The sequence below is a fragment of the Neophocaena asiaeorientalis genome, unplaced genomic scaffold, assembly GCF_003031525.2.
Source record: "Neophocaena asiaeorientalis asiaeorientalis breed wild unplaced genomic scaffold, Neophocaena_asiaeorientalis_V1.1 scaffold202, whole genome shotgun sequence".
NCBI classification, from domain to species: domain Eukaryota; kingdom Metazoa; phylum Chordata; class Mammalia; order Artiodactyla; family Phocoenidae; genus Neophocaena; species Neophocaena asiaeorientalis.
In genome coordinates, this window is record NW_020172627.1 from 328,347 (window position 1) to 353,533 (window position 25,187).

Genomic DNA, 25,187 nt, shown 5'->3' on the forward strand with positions numbered 1-25,187 from the left:
TCTAGTACATTATTTTCTTTCTGGAAGCATATAATGTCTCAAAATTTAGTTGTGTACTGAGCTTTACCTTACCTCAAGTACAGTGCCCCCTCCAAGAGCTCCAAAAACATTTACAAAGGCTTTGGAACTGGGTAGTTGTTGATATGACAGAGAAATTTAATTCTTTAGGAATATCTTTTCTTGTGTTAATACCATATTTATGGGATCATAAATACGCCCTATTTTTAGACAAATCAGGTTGTACTTACTACAAAGAGCTATATTTTTAAAACTTATCAAACATCTGAGGGCCATTATTCACTGTCTCCACTCAGAGGGCTAGCTATGAATATGAATAAGCAAAACCTCACTAAATAAGCATATTAGTTATACCTTTCTGTCTTCTTTTTAAACTGATCCTCAAAACCATCACTATGTTGAAAATCCTGAAGAAACAATTTTACTTCCCCTGAGCTAACTTCATTTTCAAAAACCTACAGGCATAAGAAAGGAAAAAATTATGACTATGATTTTAAGAATATATAGCTTAAAGAAAATGACTTCTATAGCTTCTCAAGAAGAGCAATAAGGTATTCAATAATAGAATTAAAACCACAATTACAGTGTGATTTCTACTCCTAGAAAATCATTTGAAATGAATATCTCCCTATTAAATATTTTCCAATCTGTCAAAACAGAGTGTAGGGTACTATGCACATATAAATTATTTCTACTGAATCACCCAAGTTATTTTCCAAAAGTTCATAAAAATAAACTTTATTTTTCTTCAAAAACAAAAAACAGATAAACAGATTATTACTATAGCCCAGAAGAGATTCTTATAATGAATGCTTATCACATTTAGTTTATTGTAAAAATAAAATTCCTAACACTTTATTTATCTTTATTTTAGCGCTTGTAATCTAATCCAGTAATTCTAGGTATGTCTCTGCCACAAGGTTTTGTTCTGCCCAATGGACTTTAGTCCACTTTGTTGCCTTTGCACCATCCTATACAGTACCTGGCCCACTGGTAAACAAAATTGAATATAATTAAAGGGAAAAATCACATTAAAATAAAGATTCAGTTACCAATATTTTAGCCCTCAATTCTGCTTCAATTAATCCTTTCATTTGACATTTCTTTTCTGGGGGTCCTAGTACATGCAGATACTGTTCTAAGTGCTATGGATAAAACACTGAATAAGAGGTATGTGTTCTGCCCTTGTGGAGCATATATATATTCTGATGGGGAGAGAGAAAATACACAAGCAAGCGTAGAAAAATTACAGCTGTGATAAATGTTAATGCAGTAACAGAGCATGGTGATACTTAACCACTATGTACCTAAAAGACAGAAGGAAGGGCTAGGCAAAGAGACAGGAAAGCATCCTGAGCAAAAGGAACAACAAGCCCAAAGACTGGGAGGCCTGCCATGGTCTGGCCTCTGCCTAATTTCCCACCCTCAGCTCCCATCTGTTTCTCATGCAGCATCTCTAGCCACACCCTGTGTTATGTCTTTCCACACTCTGTGTTATGTCTTTTCATCTTTTTTGAAGCATCTTTTGATGATCCTTATTTTGTGGAACTTATTAATCCTTTCACTTCTTAACTACTGCATAATGAGTAAACCACACGTTTTTATAGATAGTAATTTTGTTTTTATTATATTCTAAAATTTTAAACTTCCATTATGACTTCTTCTTTTACTCATGAGTTAGAAGTATGTGTCTTTAAGTTCCAAATGTATGCTTTATCTTTTTGTGGTTGACTTCTAACTGAATTTCTTTATATCAGAGACCACAGGCAGTACTATAAAGATTATTTGACATTTATTATGATATATTTTGATTTGGTACATGATAATTTTTTAGAAATGGTCCATGTATGCTTGAAAATAATTTGTGTTCTCTAATTTTTGGATGCAATTCTATATTTATTCATTATATCTAGCTTGCTAATTGACTTTTAAAAAAATTTTTATACTCTTAACTAATTTTCTAATCTATTCATAAAGAAGATATTTTAAAATGGCCCACTATCATAGTGAATTTATCAATAACTATTTGTAATTCTGATTTATATATTCTGAAGCTATTATTAGTTGCTTATAATTTTAGAATTTTATATCTTCCTTGTGAACTAAACCTTTCAGTATTATACAGTGACTTCTTAATGCCTAATGCTGTTTGCTTTTAAGTCTCTTCTTTCTGATCTCTCTATAGCTATACCAGTTCTCTTCTGTTAGTGTTGTTCTGTGTATTTTAATTTTTACTTTAAAATATCCAGGGAAAATGTTCCCAAAGATTCCTTCTCATTAAACTGCATGGATGACCAATAAATTAAATGAAATGAGTTCTACAGAGTTGACCTAGTCCTGAAAAATAATTTATCAACACTAATTGGTAAAGCAAATCTCTAAAAATTAATTTCAGGTAATTACGGTAGGAATGTGGAGATTCTGAATGAAATGGAACAGAGGAAAAGAAATGGGGCAATGCTTATACACTGACACAATCCCTCCCATCTCCAACAAGACGTTAAAATGCCATTTGCGCACAATTCATTTACTAAGAAAAAGTGACATCACCCAGTGAGAAGTCGTAGCATAATTTAAACCTGAGACATATTTCAAGTCATGCTTCCAAATAAACTTGATTATATTTATCAAAGAAGCAAACTGTTCTAGATAGTTGTAATTCAAATAAGGCTCACTTAGGACTCTAACATGTCTTTGATTGAATGAAGTGTGATTTGGCTAACAATGTCAAGAAGGCACAAGGAGAAATATTCTAAATTATCAAGATACCAGGTCTTTTTGGAGAGTGCTCACTGAATCAAAGTAATGTCAAAGAAAAGGCTGGATAAAATTTTCCAAGGAGCCTAAGTTAACTTTTCTGCACTGCATATGCAAAGATTTATGAGGACAAAGTGTAAACAGTAATACTAAGAGATAGGAGCCTGGTTCCTGGTCTTTTCGCTGTGACTGAAGAGCTGTATGATCACAGACAAATCATTTCAGCTCTCTGGGAATTAGTTTCTTCACCTTTAAAATGAGGGTTGGAATAAAAATTAATTGATCTATCTTCTAAATCTAGTCATCTACATACAAGTCTATGAAGTCTAGACAATTCCTAGGGACAGCATCATAACTGAAAGGGCATCAAGCAACTATAACATCAAATTAATTCATGAAATATAAGCAAGGCAAATTCTAATAAAACTAGTGATTTTATTCTAAACAACATAGTCTAAAAAATACCCAGTTCTGTTCTAAGATACTCTTTTCTAGAAGTAAACTTTAAAGCATATCAAAACTCATCCTAGAAAAGTCAAGCCATAAAATATAAAGGAAAACACCCAAAACATAAAGTATACTCAGTTCTAGAAGGGAATCAGTATGGTTATATAAAGGATCTACTCAAGACATTCTGTGAAGTTTCTCACTTCCAAATATCTCTCCAAGTAGAAAATCATTCTGATCAGAGAAAAGTATCAACAGTGGAACTGAGAACCCTGGATTACACTAAGAGAGACTGCCAGCCAGAGATGTGATGGTGGTCTTGATATGGCCACCTTACGTGTCACGGAGGAATGCACAGACTCCTACATGAGAGAACAACCAAACTACAATGTTGTTTTTCAAAGCAGCAGCATAACTGTCAGCCTTGGGTAGTGGTGGCAGCCAAATTGGGAAAGTAAGGGAGGCAGTGCCTATTCTTGGTACTGATTTCTATCTCTATTATTGCTGGAACCTACCGAGAGTGAGTATGAGGACAATAACATGATGGAAGTCCCAAAGCTCCAATAGATTAGATAAGAAAAAATAAATGCAAGGCACCCATAAGATGAAAATATATTTCCCTTTTTGTGCTCTAACACTGGCAGTCTCTTCACAAGGAAAGTAATATATGAAGGTGAGGATTTTGCCCCAGATTTTTTCACAGCCATCTACTATTCCATAGTTTGGAGACACTGCACCCTGCTGTCCCTATCAATTAAAAGTTCTATCATCAATATATCTAAAGGTGCTTCAAATTTTATGTGAAATTTATTTTGTGTCTCTATTAGTAGCACAAAATAAAATAGATGCTAAAACAAGTAAAATTTCCAAAAGAACAGTGAAAGGGGTTTTCTTCAGTTGCAAAAGTCCCACTCTTCCAAATCCCTGTTTTGGTCATCTTCAATATCAGAGTGACACAGAATTGAGAAATCATTGCAGCAAGGAGAATAAATTAGACATTTATTCTTTAGAGAGTTTAGTCAGTGATTTAGGTATCAGCCATAGTTAATTAGCAGAGATCCCTCTTCTAGTTTTACCTCACAATTCACTGATATAGGGGTCGTTTCCTGACTTGATGAAGGCAAGTTGTCATGATACGATGTAGGCAAACATAGATCCAGGTTTTTCATATCAGAGTCCTCTCCCTTCCGATCTTTTCCTGAACAAAGAAAAGGAAAGAACTGATCAAATGCAAAGGGCAACAGAGAAGGACAATTTTGAGCCTTAGTGAGAAAAGCCAAGCTACATGAGGGGAATTTTCACCTACTTTTCCTGTTTTAGTCATCTCATCTTTATCTCCTATATTAATCACTGTTCTCCCTGCTTTGAAAAATAACATAGCAAACATGATCCTTCTTCTAGGATCATCCTCAGAAAGTAGATTTTTGAGCAGTCCGTTTGTTCCTACTTCCATATTATTCAGGAAAGTACCCTTGGGCTTCCCTGGTGGCGCAGTGGTTAAGAATCCGCCTGCCAATGCAGGGGACATGGATTCAAGCCCTAGTCGGGGAAGATCCCACATTCCGTGGAGCAACTAAGCCCATGCACCACAACTACTGAGCCTGTGCTCTAGAGCCCGCGAGCCACAACTACTGAAGCCTGTGCACCTAGAGCCCGTGCTCCACAACAAGAGAAGCCACCGCAATGAAAAGCCCATGCACCGCAACGAAGAGTAGTCCCCACTCCTGCAACTAGAGGAAGCCCACGCGCAGCAGCAAAGACCCCAATGCAGCCAAAAATAAATAACTAAAATAAATAAATTTATTTTTTAAAAAAAGTATCCTTCAAGTAAATTCTAAATATATACCACCTATAGAACCTATGCATTGGGATCTAAAGAATTCAATTCTTCTGTATTTCAGAGTCTCCTTCTTGGATAAAGAATAGTATGCTATGTGTCTCATTTTTACATCTTGCATTGTTAATAATAAATTAGTAATATGTTAATGTACATCGAAAGTTGTTTTAGACTTTATTGAAGAATATAATATGAAATCATCCCATGGAAACTCTTTGTTGGTTTTATTTTAAGATTTTTGTTAATTACTCTGTTAATTTTACTGCACAGAATCTTTCAGATAGTAGCCAAGGGAGATAGTTTTCTCTGATCTTAGAATTGAGCACTCAGAGTACTGTTTCTTATATCGTGGCAGCCTTAAATATTATGATTTAGAAATTTATGACATAGCATATTAAAAAATCAACAATAAAAAGTATAGTAAAAATATAGTAAACAAGTACTTTAGAAACTAAAAACTGCATTTCTTAATGTGCCAAAAAGGAAATCAAATAGAAATTATGAACTATTACAACATATGAATTAATTTTCTAAGTATATAGTAAGAAATATCAATGAAAGGACAACATATCAAAACTAACGTGAAGTAGCTAAAGCAGTGTTTAAAGGGGAAATGTATAGTTTTAAAAACATTTTTAAAAAGACAAAAAAAAATGACAAAAACTAGTTTTGTATTCAATCACAAAGGCCAAGAATAACTGAGGAAACCCCCCAAAATAGAAAGAAAGAGATCATAAAGAAAAACAGCAAATAGAAAATAAGATAAAACAACAGAATAATCAACAAAATCAAAGACTGGTTCTTTGAAATCAAAGACTTAAAAATATACAAAACTCTTTCACTACTCAATAATATCAAAATGAAAAAAAGGCACAACCACAAATCCAGCTATCATTTTAAGAACTAATATGAAATTACAATTAGACAAATGTGATAAAATGGAAACTTTTATAGAATTATAAATTATCAAAATCTACTCAAGAATATACAGAAAGCCTGAATAGTATAATAACTATTTAAAAGGTTAAGCCAATAATCAAAAGTCTCACACCAAGGAGGAAAAAAGCATCTGGACCCAAACAGACTTCCAGATGAGATTTTACCAAACTTCCAACGAACAAAAATCTCTTCCTTATGCAAACTGTTTTAGAGAATTTTTTTTTAAGTAAAGGTGTTTAATTTATATTAAAAGGTTAGTAAATCCTCACATGAAAACCAAACATGTAAAATACGAGTAAGAAAAACTGTAAGCCAAACTCAAAAATGACCACACATGCAAAAGTCCTAAATAAAATATTACTAAATGGTACAGTCGAAAAAATGTGTACACTAAGATTTATCTCAAGAATTCAAAGTATACTCAGTTTCATAAAAATCTATCAATGTAAATTGGCATATTAACAAATGTTAACAGAATAAGAGACAGAAATCATATTATCATCTGAACATATAAAGAAAAATCATCTGAAAAATTCAATAATCTTTCAAGGTAGAAATAGAAGAAAGCTTCTTTAACTTATAGACAAGGTTATCTAATCAAAATATTGAGCCAACATTATCCTTAATGGTAAAACTTTAGAAACATTCTCACTGTTTTAAAGAAAATACAGGAAAGCCTACTACTTATTTAACATTGTATAAGATACAGGGTCCAAGCAATGAAAAGAAAGAAGAAAGAAAAATAAAAGCCATAAGGATTGGGAAAAAAGCAAGTTAACTGTTATTTGCAAATATTGTAATTGTCTACACAGAAAATTAAAGAGACTCCATGGTCAAACACTAGAAATAATTAAAAAGTCTGATAGAACAGATGACACAAGATCAATAAATTAGAAACATTCCATAGGCCAACAATAACCAGCCAGATACTGCAACAAAAGAAAATATGTCATTCACAATAGAAATAAAAATATAAGGTAACTAGAAATAAATCGAGCCAAATATATACTGAAAATTGCAAAATTTTGGTGAAAGCTACAAAAAATAGAATAAATAACCTATATGCATATAGGCAAAAACTCCTATCATAATAATGGTAAGTATCTTCTAAATTAATCCACAGATTCAATGAAAATCTACTCAAAATTCAAGCAGGATGTGTGGGTGTATTTGTGTGTATGTATGTATGTGTATAGAAAACTAGAAAACAGAAATCTAAGAACAGGAAAGGCAACTCTGGAAGAGTAGAACAGAGAGGGGGCATTTGCCCTATAAGATATCAATACTTATTATAAGCTAGAGTAATCAAAACAGTGTGAATTGGTATAGGGATGGAAAAGTAGATCAATAAAAGAGAACTGGGATTCAAAAACAGTCTCAATCAAGCACATAAGAGCACCTGCCATTTGATAATGATGGCAATGCAAATCAGAGTGGGGAAAGTACTAAAATAAGTGGGGTTGGGACAATTGGCTTTCCTACCAGAAAAAAAAGATCATATCCCTTTCTCACAGCATAAGATCAAAGACCAAAATATGCAAAATAAAAGAGGCTATTTTTGTTATCTCAGGTTAGGGATGGATTCTGGAATTATGAAAGCACAATTTATGGTATAAAAAATATTGATACGTTTGAATATTCAATTAAAAGACACTATCAATAAAAAATAAGCATTTACCAGGAAAAAGTGATACAAGAGATGACAGAATTTATCTAGGATATATAGAGAATTCTTAAAATTCAATATGAAAAGCAACCAACTATCTCTGATTGAAGAATAAAGAAAATTTACCACACGTCCTCTGGGAAATTCCTTTAACCACCAAAAATGCTGAGTGATAAGATATTGTCCTCTGAATGCTGTGGGGTACACGTCTAACACTCCTGATGCTGAATGCTAAAACTACACCATATCTTCCTAAAGTCCTTGACTTTGGATATCACTGCCAATATTGCCTCATACCAAGATTTAAAGGACAGGGAGCTCTCCAAACCTAAGAAGGAGCTTCAAATTCTAGGGAGGCCAGTTACAAGGGGAAAAAAATGTCTAGAAGAACTATAAACAAGCAACTCATAGAAGAAGAAAACTTAAAGGCCAACAAAGGTATGAAAAAAATGTCCACTATCACCTAATAAACAAAGAAATGAAAATTAGAATAACCTACCACTGACTTTCACTTCTGCCCATGAGGGATTTACTGTTGCAAAATTTATTCACAACCAGAAAATAGGACAAAATACATGTGATGACAATTTTCAGATGTTGTACAACAGACTTTGATCTCTGAAAGAGGGAAAACAAATGATGTGAGCCTTATGATTACCCCAGATTAAGGCCTCAAGGAGTTTCCAGGCTAGAGATCAGGAAAAGAAACCTTGAGAGTCTGATCTTTCTTTCACTGAGTTGAGAAGAAAGAGGTCAAGCTTCAGAAGATTAGGGCAGGTAGAATTTGTAGGGCAGAATATCAGAGAGAAGGGAGCTAGCTGTACAAAACAAGAGAAGTCTGAATATTGGCAAAGAAATCCTCTCATGTCCTTTACAGAATATGGATCTGCTTTTATGTAGAGGACAATCCCTGACACCCAGGAAGAGTCACTGGAAAGCAGCAAGCCAGACAATTCCTAGAGATTAGTAAGGGCTAGGAACAGTGTATGTTCTCACAGCCAGAATAAGAACTTGTAAAACATGGGGGCACTGGAGAGAGTGCACAAAAAGGATACGTCCTAGTAGTAAAACTAAGTTATCCTCAGAATAAAAGCTACTCTGGACCACCTACAAAAAGTTTAACAGCAAGCCTCAAAAAGGATCAAGTTACCCAAACTTCAAGTAACATAACTACAAGGCAGAAAATACTTAACTTTTTTATAGGAATACAAAAAAAAATTCAGAACCCCAAACTGTATAATTCACAATGTCCATCATCTTGTCAACAGTTAACAGGCATATAAAGAAACAGGAAAATATGGCCCAGAACCAGATAAGTCAATTAATAGAAATACACTTAGAAATAACAGATGATGAAATTTGTAAACAAGAACCTTTAACAAGCTATTATAACTTTTATAAAGGTGTTCAAGGAAGTAAAGAAAACATCATGTAATGAGAAGAGAAATGTAAAGTGTAAAAATGAGATCCAAATGGAACTTCTAGAAATGAAATGAACAATATATGAACTGAATGGAATTAATAGCAGATAAGCAGAGAAGAAAAGATAAGTGTATACCAACAGATAGCAATAGAAACTACCCAAAAATGAAGTATGGGAGGCTGGTGGGGGGAGGAGACTGAACAGAGATTCAGCAAACTTTTAAAGAAGAAAAAGGGGAAAGAGATACCATGTTAACAATAGTAAAAGAAAGTTGGAATGGCTAGATTATTATAAAAATAGACTTCAGAACAAAGAATGTTACCAGGGATAAAGAGGGACATAACATAATGATAAAGAAGTTAATTCAAAAAAAAAAAAGAAGTTAATTCATTAGAAATATAACAATTCAAAATATGTATATAACTCATAGCAAAACTTCAAATTACATGAAGTAAATACCAACAGAATTGAAAGGAGAAAGACACATATACACAAAATTCTCTCTCAGCAACTGACATAACAAATAGAAAAAAATATTAGTAAAGACACAGAAGACTTGAAACACCCTGTAATTCACATTGTCCTAATTTAAAAGAATAGACACTTCACCCTAAAACAACAGAATACCCATTCAAGCACACATGGAACATTCTCGAAGATCACCTACTGGGTCATAAAACAATTTTTAATAAATTTATAAGCTATTAAATAATATAGAGTTTATCATATAAATTATAAAATATATCATGTAAATATCCTCAAATCACAATGAAATTAGAAACCAGTAATAATAAGATATATGGTAAATCTCCAAATATTTGGAGACTAAACAACAAATTTCTATTTAACCAATGAGTCAAAGAAGAAATCACAGGGAATCTAGAAAATATCTTAAACTTCATGAAGATGAATAAAACAGCACATTGAAATTTTAAAGAGGGAGCAAAAGTAATGTTTTTGTAAATGTACAGCACTGGATACTTCTATGAAAAAAATAGAAAGGCCTAAAATTCATGATCTAAACTTCCACCTTAAGAAGTTAGAAGAAAAAATTAAATTCAAAGAAGCAGAAAAATGGATATGTTGGTAAGAACAGAAATCAATTAAATAAGGAGAAAAAGAAAATGGAACAAACATCTGGTTCATTGAAGAGATCAATAAAATTGGTAAGTATCTTGACAGATGAAGAAACAAACTAGCAATCTCAGGAATGAAAGGGAAGACCTCGTAATACTTTCAATAGAAATTTAAAGGATATTAAAGAAATATTATGAAAAACTTTAAGTTAGTAATTTTGACAACTTAGATGAAATGAACAAATAATTTGAAAGTCACAATCTACCATAGCTCACCCAAAAATAAACACATAATCTGAATAGCCCTATAGCTAGTAAAGAAGCTGAATTCATAATTTAAAACTCTCCCACAAAGAAAACACCAGGCCCAAAGAGTTTCACTGTCAAATCCAAAACATTTATGGAAAAAATACCAATTCTACACCAACTTTCAAAAAAATTGAAAAGAAGGAAACACTTCTCACCTTATTTTATGAGGTAAACACTACTGTATTCGTTTGTTAGGGCCGTCATAAAAAAATACCACAGACTGGGTGGCTTAAACAATAGAAATTTATTTTGTCACAGTCCTGGAGGTTGGAAGTACAAAATCAAGGTTCCAGCAGGTTTGGTTTCTTCCAAAGCATCTCTCCTTGGCATGTAGATGGCCTCCCTCCTGTTGTGTCTGCTTTGATCCCAGTTCTGTCACTTGGTATGATCTAGGCCAAGTTCCCTATGATCTCTATTCCTCAGTTTCCTTATCTACAGAATAGAAATATTAACAGTACCTATGTCACAAGGATGTCACAATGATTAAACAAGATATACATGAAGTGCTCGGCACAGCACTTGACACAGGGTCAGCATTTAGTAAGTTGGTTACTACTATTTGAGTTTCCAGAAATAATTTTCTTCATTTACATTTTTCAAGAAATATTTATTCCATTAAACCATATGATTATTTTTCAATTTATTAAAAAAAAATATCGAGCCTAGAAACAATGATACTACATCAGCAACAAACATGCCCAGTGCCCATATCTTGGTTTCTAAATGCTATTATCCAATAAGAGAAAACTAAGCTCTTAGGAGAAATGGCTGCATCTAGGGCTGGGACAGAAGAAAATGCAAGATAAGCCTGGAGTATCTTGTAATGCAATAAAGTGCTCAAAAAACAAAAGGATGGGTTATGTCAAAGGGACCCAGGAGTCAACCTGAAAGAGCTCCCAAGGACCCAGACTAGAACAATTTGAACAAAGTAAATAACATAACAGCTAGATTATAATATAAAGTACAAAATACATATACTGAGTCCATATTGATATAAACAAATGACAATAAATAAATAAGTAGGGGAGTAGAAACAAATCTTCTTTATAGGGCAATCCCAAATAATGTACATATATTACTCCCTTGTCTAGGAAGCAGAGCTACCTCCCTTCCCCACCTATGAGAGCAACCTTGTTGTTTTGACCTCTTGAATGTTACTCTCCTTTCCTAATTCCACAACCATTGTCCAATTTGTCACCATGTGTCTTAATTACTGCCACAGCCTCTTAACAAGCCTGCTATTTTCACTCTTACTATCCATCCAATACATCCTCAACACTGAAGCCAGAGAAATAACAGATAATAGAAACAGACAGACAGGAGTTCTAGATACTGGCATTAACAAATACAGACTTTAAATGTTCTATGTTTAAGGCATAAAAGACGAATGAAAATCTAGGAAAGAAATTGAAGAAAAACATCTATGGTTTGAAAGGAACACAATAGAAAGACTAATACTGAAACTAAGACATCAGTGGTGAATTTAACAGCAGACTGCATACAGCTAAACAGAATATTAGTTAACTGAAAACAAAGTCAGAAGAAACATTTCAATAAAAATACACACACAAAAAAAAGACAATCTAGAGCCTGGGAGAAGATCTTTGACTTACATATTAAAGATAAGATTAGCTATAATATATAAAACCTACAAACTAAAAAAAAAAAAAAAAAAAAAAGCAACCCAGGACAGAAAGCCCAGAGAAAAACCCAGGCACCTATGGTCACCTTATCTATGACAAAGGAGGCAAGAATATACAATGGAGAAAAGACAGCCTCTTCAATAAGTGGTGCTGGAAAAACTGAACAGCTACATGTAAAAGAATGAAATTAGAGCACTCCCTAACACCATACACAAAAATAAATGCAAAATGGATTAAAGACCTAATGTAGGACCAGACACTCTAAAAACTCTTAGTGGAAAACATAGGAAGAACACTCTGACATAAATCACAGCAAGATCTTTTTTGACCACCTCCTTGAGTAATGAAAATAAAAACAAAAATAAACAAATGGGACCTAATTAAACTTAAAAGCTTTTGCACAGCAAAGGAAACCATAAACAAGACAAAAAGACAGTCCTCAGAATGGGAGAAAATATTTGCAGATGAAGCAACTGACAAGGGATTACTCTCCAAAATATACAAACAGTTCATGCAGCTCAATATCAAAAAAACAAACAACCCAATCAAAAAACGGGCACAAGATCTAAATAGACATTTCTCCAAAGAAGACATACAGGTGGCTAAAAAGCACATGATAAGATGCTCAACATCACTAATTATTAGAGAAATGCAAATCAAAGCTACAATGCAGTATCACCTTACACCAGTCAGAATGGCCATCACCAAAAAATCTATAAACAACAAATGCTGGAGAGGGTGTGGAAGAAAGGGAGCTCTCCTACACTGCTGGTAGGAATGTAAACTGGTACAGCCACTATGGAGAACAGTATGGAGGTTCCTTAAAAAACTAAAAATAGAGCTACCATATGATCCAGCAATCCCACTCCTGGGCATATATCCAGAGAAAACCATAATTTGGAAAGGTACATGCACCCCAATGTTCACTGCAGCACTACTTACAATAGCCAGGACATGGGAGCAGCCTAAATGTCCATCAACAGAGGAATGGACAAAGAAGATGTGGTACATATATACTATAGACTACTACTCAGCCATACAAAGAACAAAATAATGCCATCTGCAGCAACATGGATGGACCTAGAGATTGTCATACGGAGTGAAGTAAGTCAGACAGAGAAAGACATATCATATGATATCGCTTATATATGGAATCTTAGAAAAAGGTACAAATGAACTTATCTACAAAACAGAAGTAGAGTTACAGATGTAGAAAACAAACTTATGGTTACCAGGGGGTAAGGGGCGGGGGGGAGGGATAAATTGGAAGGTTGGAATTGACATATACACACTACTATATATAAAATAGATAACTAATAAGGACCTACCATATAGCATAGGTAACTCTACTCAATACTCTGTAATGACCTGTATGGGAAAAGAATCTAAAAAAGAGTGGATATATGTATATGCCTAATTGATTCACTTTGCTGTACACCTGAAACTACACAACATTATAAATCAACTATGCTCCAATAAAAGTTTTAAAAATAATAATAATAAAGTAACTTGATTCTTGCTCTGTCACTCTCTTATTGTGGACTTTAAATCCATCTATATGTTTAACTTTTCAATTTTGCTAAGCATTTCTTTCCTTGAGAAAACAGATAATTTGCTAGGTGGCAATAAAGAATAAAACTATAAATTACTACAATATAATGTAGTACTTTTTGAATATAGAAAAATATATTCATGAAAAGTTCTGACGACGAAATATGAGAATTGCTAATTTTATTTTAATTTCTTTTAAGGAAGCCCACCCAGTTTGGCCACTTGCATATTAATTTTCAAATGTCTTAAGAAAATTAATGCCTCAACTATTTTTTTGTATGCTGTTATTGTCCTTTTCACAGAAGCTAAAATAAAGGCATGGAGTGCTTAGGATGTAACAGAAAGAAGCCGAGTCAAAATTATATTTTAAAAGACTCCCATAAAATTTAAATTTCATCAGATTCTTGAATAGAAGATCAGAAGGTAATTGATAGAACTGTTAATGCACAGTTAGCTCAAAATGGAAAAAGTATCAAGCAGATTTTTTTTTTAAATCAGGTTACACAAAAGGAAATAAATAATCCTGGACAGTAATCACAGCAACATAAATTAAAGGAAGCTCAAGGCATCATTTCATAACAAGTAAATTAACAAATTAACCACATTTCTTTTTGTTGTGATAACACCAAATGTGGTGAGGTTACAGTATAACTGATATATTGCTGGTAACGTGGTTAACCTTTTCTAAAATAATATCGCAATAGGTAGTAAAAGTAATACAAAATTAAGATTCATTAGCTCAAGGATCCCAATCTGGAGAATTTATCCTAAAGAAAGAATTCAACCAAAGAATAAAATCTATAAATATTAACATGTCAATAATAATATCTATAACTGAAGGAAATAAAAACTGGAAACAACATACGTGCTATGGATAATATGATGAGAAAGAAAGCTGCCTCCAGACCTTTCAGAGTGTAAACCAGACCAGAAGTACTTCTGAAATCAGACCTGCAAGGCTAGAGCAGCAGCCTGGCAGGGAATGCCCTATGTAGACCTCTGGCTTAAGCCTCTAGTGGAAGGGAACAACACTGATTACAGGGAGGCAGGGTAGAAGAGGAACCAAGAGCTGAGCTGTACATGGAAGAGAAGAGAAAAGACATAAAAGAAATGTTGAGAACTGACGGCAAGCTACTAATGAGTAAGGCACAACAATGACACCAGGAGTCAGCTGGGAGACAGTTAACATCTAATTGAAACACTGCCTTAGTATTATATACCAAAATCCTCCTTTTTTGTGTTCTTTTATGTACTTTCCAAAGTACATAAGAATTTCTGCAATAAATATATATTGTATCTACAATCAGAAATAAGCATTATTTGATCAGAGTAAAATAAAACTCATTTAAGAGTCTAATTCTTGCTATTCTAAGCATGGTGGTTTGTTAGAGATGCAGAATCTTGGGTCCCACCACAGACCCAGTGAATCAGAACGTGCGGGTTAGGAAATGCACACGTGGTTCGTGCGTACTTACCGTCTGAGAAGCACTGCTCTGGCTCCCCCTGCTCCCCATGTCCACCACAGTGCACAACGCATAAGAACCTACCAGACTCTGCTGTAGTGTTCCCCGATGAAGACATGTTGTCCCCATTCCCGGATGAGATGGGTAAAAGGTTTCTGCAGGTACTGAGCCTTGTGTTCTCAGAGTCAGACAGAAGGTCGAATTAATATCCTGGGGCCAGCACACAATGGTTGTTCACCTGGTCAAACATACAATGTAAAGGAATTTTAGACAATTCGAGTTCTCACAGTTTTGACATATTATTACTCATTTATTTAGTCACTGTAACTCAGTGAGTTAATTCTTTTAATGCCAAACTTATTCTGAATTAGATGCTGGAGATTCGATATTGGAGGGTAAGAATTAACTTCAAAGCCTATCTCCAAGGAGGTCATGTTCAATCTATAAAAAGTCCTCACACAGGATAAACATTTTTTTCTCTTCTAACCTTTGCCATAATAGGCCTGTAAGATGATGTTACATTGCTCCCATTGGTTGAAATCTAGAGGTTTTTTTGGTCTGGTGACTCTTTTAATTAGTTTACCTGCAAATGAAATAAGATTACTATAATCTTAACCTAAAAGTTAATGTTTGGACACATATATTTTAAAACTTTGATATAGTATGTTAAGAAAGATTATTTAAAACATGGAGGTAAAGCAAAAACATAGGGGGCATATCCTTTCAATGTTATATGAGGATGATGTTTAAAAGGCCCTCCCAAGGATTATTTAATTATATAAACAAATTGTACTTTGTACAACTCATTGTTTACTGTTGATTAAAAGTCCTAGACTTAGTAAAATTACGTTAACCTATAGATTTTCAGCCAGTTGGGATACAAATAATTTCTGAGAGAAAAGATGATACCAAAGATTACAATTTATTGCCCTGTCAGACATTAACCAGGCTTTTAAAATCTAACCTGGCATTCTTACTCTAACCTTCGTTCAAAATACATATAAAAGCCTAGATCCTCAAAATGTTCTCTGAACTACCTTGGCCACCTTCCTGGTTGCTTCATTAATAAATAAATTGAATAAAATTCTTAACATGGTTTCATTTCAAATTTTAATGAGTCACATTTTTAATTTTTGAAAATGCTACTTTGACAAAGGGAAAAAAATCTCTTCTTACAAGGACAGCAGTGGCCTTGTGACTGGTACTGAGGTAATGGACCTAAGTGATAGGCGTCCTCTGGAAATAACACTGAAAAGTCAAAGACCTCATTGTTAAATAAAAACCACCAAGAATGATGTCCAAGCTTCTACCTCCCAAATACATGATTGAAAATATTTTAAATGATATAATCTTTTAAAAAAAATTTTTATTGAAGTATAGTTGATTTACAATGTTGTGTTAGTTTCCAGTGTACAGCAAAGTGGTTCAATTATACACACACACACACACACACACACACACACACACACATTCTTTTCCATTACAGTTTATTACAGGATATTGAATATAGTTCCCTGTGCTATACAGTAGGACCTTGTTGTTTATCTATTTTATATATAGTAGTTTGTATCTGCTAATCCCAAACTCCTAATTTATCCCTCTCCCTCCCCCTTTCCCCTTTGGTAACCATAAATTTGTTTTCTATGTCTGCGAGTCTGTTTCTGTTTTGTAAATAAGTTCATTTGTATCATATTTTAGATTCCACATATAAGAGATATCATATGATATTTCCCTTTCCCTGTCTGACTTACTTCACGTAGTGTGATAATGTCTAGGTCCATGCATGTTGCTGCAAATGGTATTACATCATTCTTTTTTATGGCTGAATAGTATTCCATTATTTATATATACCACATCTTCTTTATCCATTCGTCTGTCAATGGACATTTAGGTTGCTTCTGTGTCTTGGCTATTGTAAATAATGCTGCAATGAACATTGGGGTGCATGTATCTTTTCAAATTAGAGTTTTCTCCAGATATATGGCCAGGAGTGGGAATGCTGGATCATATGGCAATTCTATTTTTAGTTTTTTAAGCAACCTCTGTACTGTTTTCCATAGTGGCTGCACCAATTTACGTTTCCACCAACAGTGTAGGAGGGTTCCCTTTTCTCCACACCCTCTCCAGCAAGTGTTATTCGCAGACTTTTAAATGATGGCCATTCTGACCAGCCTGCGGCGATACCTCAGTGTGGTTTGATTTGCATTTCTCTAATAATTAGTGATGTTGAGCATCTCTTCATGTGCCTATTGGCCAACTGTATGTCTTCTTTGGAGAAATGTCTATTTAGGTCTTCTGCCCATTAAATGATACAATCTTTATTAAAGACAGTTAAAATGAATTTCCTTCAGAAATGTCAGATAATTTTACGATGCTCCTTGATAATTGGAGATACTCTTACTATTTAAATACCAGTGTTTAAATATGCTATCCACTGCATTCTACCAAATAAACATGTGAATGGCAACCAAACATCTTATCCTCTTTATATAAATGCACATACCTACAACACACACACAAATTAGTAAGATCTCTCTTGCACAGAGATGAGTAGACTGAAATCCATATCAATCTATACCAACAGTCACCAATTTCAAATCTTCCATAAGAGTCAGCAGTACTTCCAGAACAGTCAGCTTTGATCAGAAACACATGCCCATTTCTGGTGTCTGTTAGTGCAGTGAGTTTCAGATAACCCTATAGAAACACAAGAACCAAACTGGATGAATTTCTCTTCTCTTATATTTGACATAGTTTATCATAGAAGAAATAAACAAAATAATATCCATATTAAGCTGATTAACATTTATTTCAGTTTTTGAGTTACAACCACTGTAGTAAATCAGTAATAGTGTAAGACTATAGAATTCATTTTACTTATACTAGATACCACTAATATCAGATATGAAAGAGAGGTCATCACTAATGAGTCCATGGACATTAAAAGGATAATAAAGGAATATTATGATGCCCCCAAATTTGATAACTTAAAGAGACCAACTCCTTATAAAACAGAAACTACCAATACTCACAAAATACTCAAAAGGAAAAGTAAATCACCTGAAAAGGCCTATGTCTATTAAAGAACTTGAATCAATAACTAATAATCTTCCAATATTCCAGACTCAGAAGGTTTCACCAGTGAATTCTACCAAAAGTTTAAGGAAGAAAAACTATACAAATTATCTCAGATCTCTTCCATAAAATAGGGCCATTGGGAACACTTCCAAACTCATCTATGAAGCCAGCACTGCCCTAACAGCAAAACCAAATAAAGATATTAGAAGAAATAAAAACTACAGACCTACATCATTCATAAACATAGATACATAAATCCTCAACAAAATATTAGCAAATTGAATCCAACAATGTATAAAGAGCATTATACACCATGACCAGTGGAACTTATGCCAGGTATGCAAGTTTGGTTCAACATTTGAAAGTCAATTAACATAATGCGACAAAACAGGCTAAAGAAGAAAAATCATATTATGATATCAATATATGCAGAAAAAACATTTGACAAAATCCAAACTCCATTCATGATAAAAACCTCTCAGAAAACTAGGACTAGAGGAGGTGAACTCCCTCAACTTGATAAAGAACATCTACCAAATAATTTACAGGTAACTAAATGGTGAGAAGCTAGATGCTTTCCTCTAAGATGGTAAACAAGGCAAGAATGTCCTCTCTCACCACTCCTATTCAAGTTCATATTAGAAGTCCTAGCTAATGCAATTAGACAAGACAAGGAAATAAAAAATATACAGACTGGGACAGAAGCAATAAAACTGTTTTTCTTCTCAGATGACATGACTGTCTATGAAGAAAATCCCAAAGAATCAATAATAACAACAAAGAACTCCAAGAACTAATAAGCAATTATAGCAAGGTTGCAAGACACGAAGTTAGTATACAAATGTCAATTCCCTTCCTGTATACCAGCAATGGTATACAACTGAAATTGTAAATACATAACATTATATTAGCTCCCCCCAATAAAATATATATATATAAATATAACAAAACATGTACAGGGTCTATATGAGGAACTCTACAAAACCAATGAAAGAAAGCAAAGATCTAAATAAATGGAGAGCTATTCCATGTTCATGGATAGAAAGAATCAATATTGTTAAGATCTCAATTACTCCCAATGTGATCTATAGACTCAATTCAATCTCAATCAAAATACCCAGCAAATTATTTTGTGGTTATCAACAAACTCATTCTAAAGTGTATGTGGAAAGGCAAAAGATTCAGAATGGCCAACAAATACTGAAGAAGGATAAAGCTGGAACACCAATGCTACAGATTTCAAGACTTACTATAAAGCTACAGTAATCAAGACAGTATGGTACTGGTAAAGGAATAGACAAATTGATAAATGAAACAGATCCCCAAGTTAGGAGTATTCCCAAACTCAACCTAGACCAGTAGTAGGAACCTGAGAGAATGATTTTAGGGGAGTCAATCAATCAGTACACATACCACCATGGCTTCACTACCAGGTAGGTGGTAGTGCAGCATTTACGTAACCAGGCATTAATTTAGGCTTATTAAGTATATTAATTCATGTGATCCTCACAAGAACCCTATCATCAGGTACGATTATTATTCCCATTTCATGGATAAAGAAACAAAGGCACACAGAGGTTAAATAATTTGTCCAAAGTCACAGAGCTAGTATGTGGCAGTTCTTGAACCCAGGCAATCTGCTTCAGTCCATTATCTTGCCTACTCCACTACAATGTAGATGAGTGATGGCCAAGGTCTTTAAAAAATAAGTTGAAGTATGCAGCAGAAACTGGAGATCAGACCATGTGTACCTTGGGCAAGTTACTTAACCCCTTGGAGCCTATTTTTGCATCTGAAAAATAGAGATAATAATAGTACCTGCCTCACTGAGTTGAGATGACAGTTAAACAAGATTATGCATATAATGTGCTTATAACAGTGCCTGGCACTTTTAAGACCTGTCAATGTCAGCCATTATTATTATTTGTACCATAAAACAGCCCAAGCGGTCACAGAGAAATTATAACCTATGAAACTGAAAATTTCCCCTGGTGATCTGAGATCATGCATAGATTCTGTAGATTGCCATTACATCAGATCCAATAAGACACGCAGTAATAAAAGATATTCATGAAAGCTTATAAGAACTGCCACTGTGACAAACCCTCAGCCCCTCCAGTCCAAGACTATGAGTTAGTCTGAAAATGGAAAGGTCTATTTGCTATAGTTTGTCTCTTTTTAGCAAACATACCCAATTATCAAGCTGTATAAATGTAACCACACCAGGAGCCAGACTTCCAAGTAGCTGCAAACTGCGGTGGACTTTGGTGTGATTGGAGAACATGTCACAGGAGAAGATCCTCTCAGGTGGTAAATGTCAGCCTTCCTCAGTCACATTTGTATAAACAAAAGAAAAACAAAGTAAGAATTCAAACAGGTAACATTCATCATGTGCTTGCCCCTGTATTAAATGTTTTCCATGTATTACCACACCTAAACTTCACAACACCCTTCCCACCCATGGGAAGCCACACAACCCCACTAGGTTGATCCCACTCTAAGTTCACAACTACACATCTCAAACGGGCACTCAGCACTGCCTAGCAATCCAGTTCCATTTCCGTACTTAGTTCACTTCCCCGTTCTCCAGAAGGACTTCTCCTTTCCCCTGCTGCCCTTGCTCTCAGCCAGTGACTGCCTTCACAGACAGGTGATGCCTCTCACCACCTGTCCGCATCTGCATTTGTCTCGGCTTTCCCTCTAGATACAATGGAATATGTGTTCCTGTTCATTTCAAAGCCAACTGCTCACCTACTCTGGAGTCTCCTCCCCTCTCAGGCGTTCACATACCTCCCCTGCAGTGTTCCCCTTATCTGCATCGTTTCTCCCTTTCTATGAGTTCAATCCCACTGGCATATAAACATATTCTAGTTTCCTCCATCTTAAAAACAAAATTCCACTTGACCTTAAGGTCCCTCTACTCCACTAAAGTTGTTCTTGTTAAAATGATTAAAATCCTCCTAATTGCCAAACAATCCTGCACAGTAACACTCACCATGGTTGGCCACCACCTCCCTCTTTTTTTGGCTTCCTTCCTCTTCTCTATGTACACTCTCAACCTAGGTGGTTTCACCTAGTCCTTTAGTTTAACTACCACCTACGTGGTGATGATTCCAAAGACCAATTCTAGCCCTAACATCCCCTAGGACTTCAGACTCAAATTTCCAATGGCCTATTGGACATCTTAACTTAAAAATCTACTAGGTAATTTACGTTATGTGTATTTTACCACAATAAAAAAAAAAAAACTACCAGGTGGTTAACAGATGGAGAGAGGGATGGTGAGATGAACAGGCATGTGAAAAAACAAGTGTAGCTACATATTAATGGTAGGGTCTAGGTGGTGGGTGTACGGAGTTTAGTGTAAAATTCTTTCCAAGTATATTGTTCATATGTTGCATGTTGGGAGAAAACGTTCTAGGCATCTCAACATAATAGATCCAAAACAATTTTTGATTCCAACCGTTCCAAAAATGAAACCTACCTTTCACCTACAGTTTTCCCCATCTCATTAAAGAGCAAGGCAAAAGTAGGCAAGGCAAAAACCCAGGACTCAGCCTTGAAAGGCTCTCTCCCACCTGGAATATAATTCCATGAAGGCAGGGACCCTGCCCATCTAGAACAGTCCTAGCACACAGGAGGTGTTCAAAAATAGCTGTGGAACTAATCATGGATTACTGCTCTGTTTCTCTCTAGGCCCTTCAGCCCTCACTGGTCCTTGAGTGAGAATGGAGCTCTTGGCCTCCAAACCTCCCCAGCCCAGGCAGAAGAGACTGTGTCTTAGTACCTGATTATGGCTTCTTACCAATCACAGCGGTTCCATGCTCCTCAGCGAGAGTTCAAGGCCTTTCTTTACCGCAGAGCCAGTGTTTCCTGTCCCAAACCTGTGACACACAGGACCCATGACACATGTCACAGCACAGCTGGGCATCACACTGCCCAGGCTGTCTCCCTGCAAGGCTTCAGCGGGCCTCACTTTGCCCAGGGCCTGCCCGAATCCAGCCCAGGAGGCCTCCCTATGGTGGCTGGAGCCACAGTCCACTCCTTCAGTGGGCATCAAGGCATCTTCCTCTCAAGGCCATTGGGTGGGTCCAAGCCTGCTCTCTCACGCCCCACCGCAGCAGCCCCCTCTAACCTCCCCCACGTCCCGCCGGGGCCCTGCCACGTTTCCTCACCGGGACCTGCCCCGCCCCGCCCAGCTTGGCCCCCACCGACACACCTGCTCCCAGCCCCCTTGCCAGTTGGGTTCGCGCGGGAGTCCGCCGGCCCTGTGAGATCGGTGCCGTCCAATCCTGGAGGCTCCCATGAGCCTGCGCACTGGAGCCGCACCCTGCGCTGGCGCCCTCCGCTAGTAGGCTGGAGTCGGCAGTGCCTCCCCCTGCTGGCCTTCCGAAGCACTGCAGCAGTTACCGCGGACCCGGTGGTGGATGCCTTGTGGTCCCTGGTACACCTCCCTGTCCCTGTCCGTGCCTGGTCCCAAGCCAGGCTTATAATGCCAGCAACTCTCTGAGCCATGCCCACATCCTGAACCACTGAGGACTGTGTTCTCTAGGGGTGATGGCCTGGTTCACACCTGCCCCCTCAACTCCCTACTGAGTTGGAGAGGGGCCGGGGTAGAGGACTGGTTAGCAGTGTCAGAAAGGGGCAGGTAGTGTTTGGGCACTTTGGACAGGATAGACGATTGCGGAAGGAGTCATTAGACTGTACCAGAACGTGAGGTCAGTTACAGCTGCTAGGTCGGGTGAGACGGTTTCATCTAGGGTGGTCATTGTAAGGGGAATTCAGCGTGTAGACATTGCCTCAATACAGGAAGCCAGAATCTTTTTATCTTAACAAGTGCACCTCTCTCTGTTTGGTCCTGACCAGAGCCACTCCAGTGGATCCAATTCCCTTAAAGGCATGATGAGACCTGCCTCACTTAGCCCACAGCCTGGTCCAGGAGAGCCATATCCTTGAGCTGAGCTGGGACTGAGCCAAAACAGTCACCCTCTGTCCAGGCGTGGAGAGATCAACTTCCTGCTCCATGAGTCACTGACAGTAGATGCCTTTTCTCCACCAGAGGCCCTGCCTTTCCTCAGCAGCCAAGGCTCCCTCCCATCCCAAGGTACAGTTCCTCCTTAAAGATGGGCCCCCTTTAAGGGGATGCCTGTTGTTTCTCGTAGCATCTAAGGTCAGAACTTTGCATGCCATCACTATTTCACAAATCTGAGCAGCACGAATGAATCAGAATATTCTATTGTTGTGTTCCTACATAGATGGCTGTCATGGGGACACACACACAGAATTTTCACCCACGGCATCAGGAAATCGCTAAATGGAGACTGAATGAATACTTGGTGGGAGTGAACCCCGAGGTCTCATCATGTTCCTCAACTTACTGTTAAACCACATCATATTCCCAGTGGCCACCAACCCAAAAGGCTGCTTCTGTTTTCACCAGTGAAAAATTCGAAGAATTATAAAGGTTAGTTCTTTATCAAAATTTCTGCCATTCTTTGGAGGCCTTTTCAAATCCCTATGACTTGCTATTACCAGCAGTGCAAGGAGTCTTGCAGGCCTGGACTTAAGTCCCTGATCTGCTACTGAAAGGTCCCCTTTCTAGCCTGACTGAAGAGTAGCTCGGTTGTCCCCTCCCTGCTGCCCCCCAGACACCAACTTCTCATGTCCTACTTGGTCCCAGGCTCACTGCGGATCCCTGGGGTAGCAGCAGTGACCAGCACAGAGGGATGTAGATTCTGGAATCTCACAGTCTGCATTCCTGATCCTGGTCTGAGCACCCAGACTCCCTCAGGATGGACCCTGAGAGCCAGACATACCTCTGCTCTCCACTGAGCTGAGACCCATCTGTCCCTTTCAAGTGTAAGAATTTACTGCCCAAATGGCCCCTCATCCCAAGCTGTGTTCTCCAGACACAATCAGAGAGTCCCTTGAGGGCCTCCCAGACCCCAGTGGACAGCTTGTACCCAGGACCTCAGGACCCAAAGTCATTTCTTCACAGCCCCTAAAGCCCATGATCAAGTTCAGAGTTTTCTAAACCTGGCTTGGGGCCAGGGAAGAGCAAATAACTAAGAACAAGAAACGCTGACCAAAAAACAAAAAAGAAGAATCATTTCAGCAGCGCTACCCTTCCACGGCCCCATCCTGGTACTGGCCTCTGCTTTGCAGCCCGTTTATTTTTGGATGGTGTTCTTCACACCCAGCACCATCAGGTGTGAGTCGATGAGGACTGTGGGCTTGGGAGAAGCTGTGAGACCTTGTCTGTGTGTTTCTTTCTCTCTGCTCAGCTTTGAGACACTTCACATAAAAGACTCTATAAAAATAAATTGTGGAAAGTACAAGGCCAATAAAAATCCCAGTAGAGGCTGAACACTTTTTTATTTAGAAAGCAGAAGGACATGCACTTACCTCGTTCTGGATTCCCAGATGCCTAGTTCCTGAGCCTGGCACATGGGCAATGCCCAATAAATATCAGTTGATTGATCTGTTAGTTGGCTGCTCACCGGTTTGCAGAGCAATGACCAGCCCACCGCTCTGCCTGCACACACCACAAAGAGAGAGAATCCTTAGGCTTTGATGGGAGAGTTGTTAAGTTGGCAGGTGAGCCTGCTACAAACCCTTGCCTATAAGTGCCCTGCCTTCTACTTCCAGCTCTGCTTATTAACAGTAAAATAATGATGTAGCAGAAAGTGAACTGCAAACACTGCCAAATTCTAAGAGAGGAGCTGGATGCATGCCTTTTAGTCCTCATGTATTCAATCCTCTTGGTCTGTGTCAAGCCCTGTGCTTTACAGCAAGAATTCAGATGTCGTCATCTTACTGCATCTTATTAGCTGGACAGAATAGGGTTCACACAGAAGGCAACTTCTTTGTTTCTTTTCAGTGTCATTCAAACTCAGTGCCAAGATGCATTTTTCTCCTGGGTTCTTGAATATAAAATCTTGGGCAGGTCTATAACTTTGAGCAACCAGAACAGTCCCATT

At 36.9% G+C, this 25,187-nt stretch overlaps 1 protein-coding gene across 1 annotated transcript in view; it reads right to left on the reverse strand.

Annotated features, from left to right (window-relative positions):
• The window catches only part of PTPN20 (protein tyrosine phosphatase non-receptor type 20), a 35,136-nt gene extending 19,956 nt beyond the window's left edge, over nt 1-15,180 (reverse strand). The window contains 2 exon segments of the mRNA XM_024739080.1: nt 373-473; nt 15,142-15,180. Coding sequence (XP_024594848.1) covers nt 373-473; nt 15,142-15,180 — 140 coding nt within the window.
• Between the last annotated feature and the right edge of the window lie 10,007 nt (nt 15,181-25,187).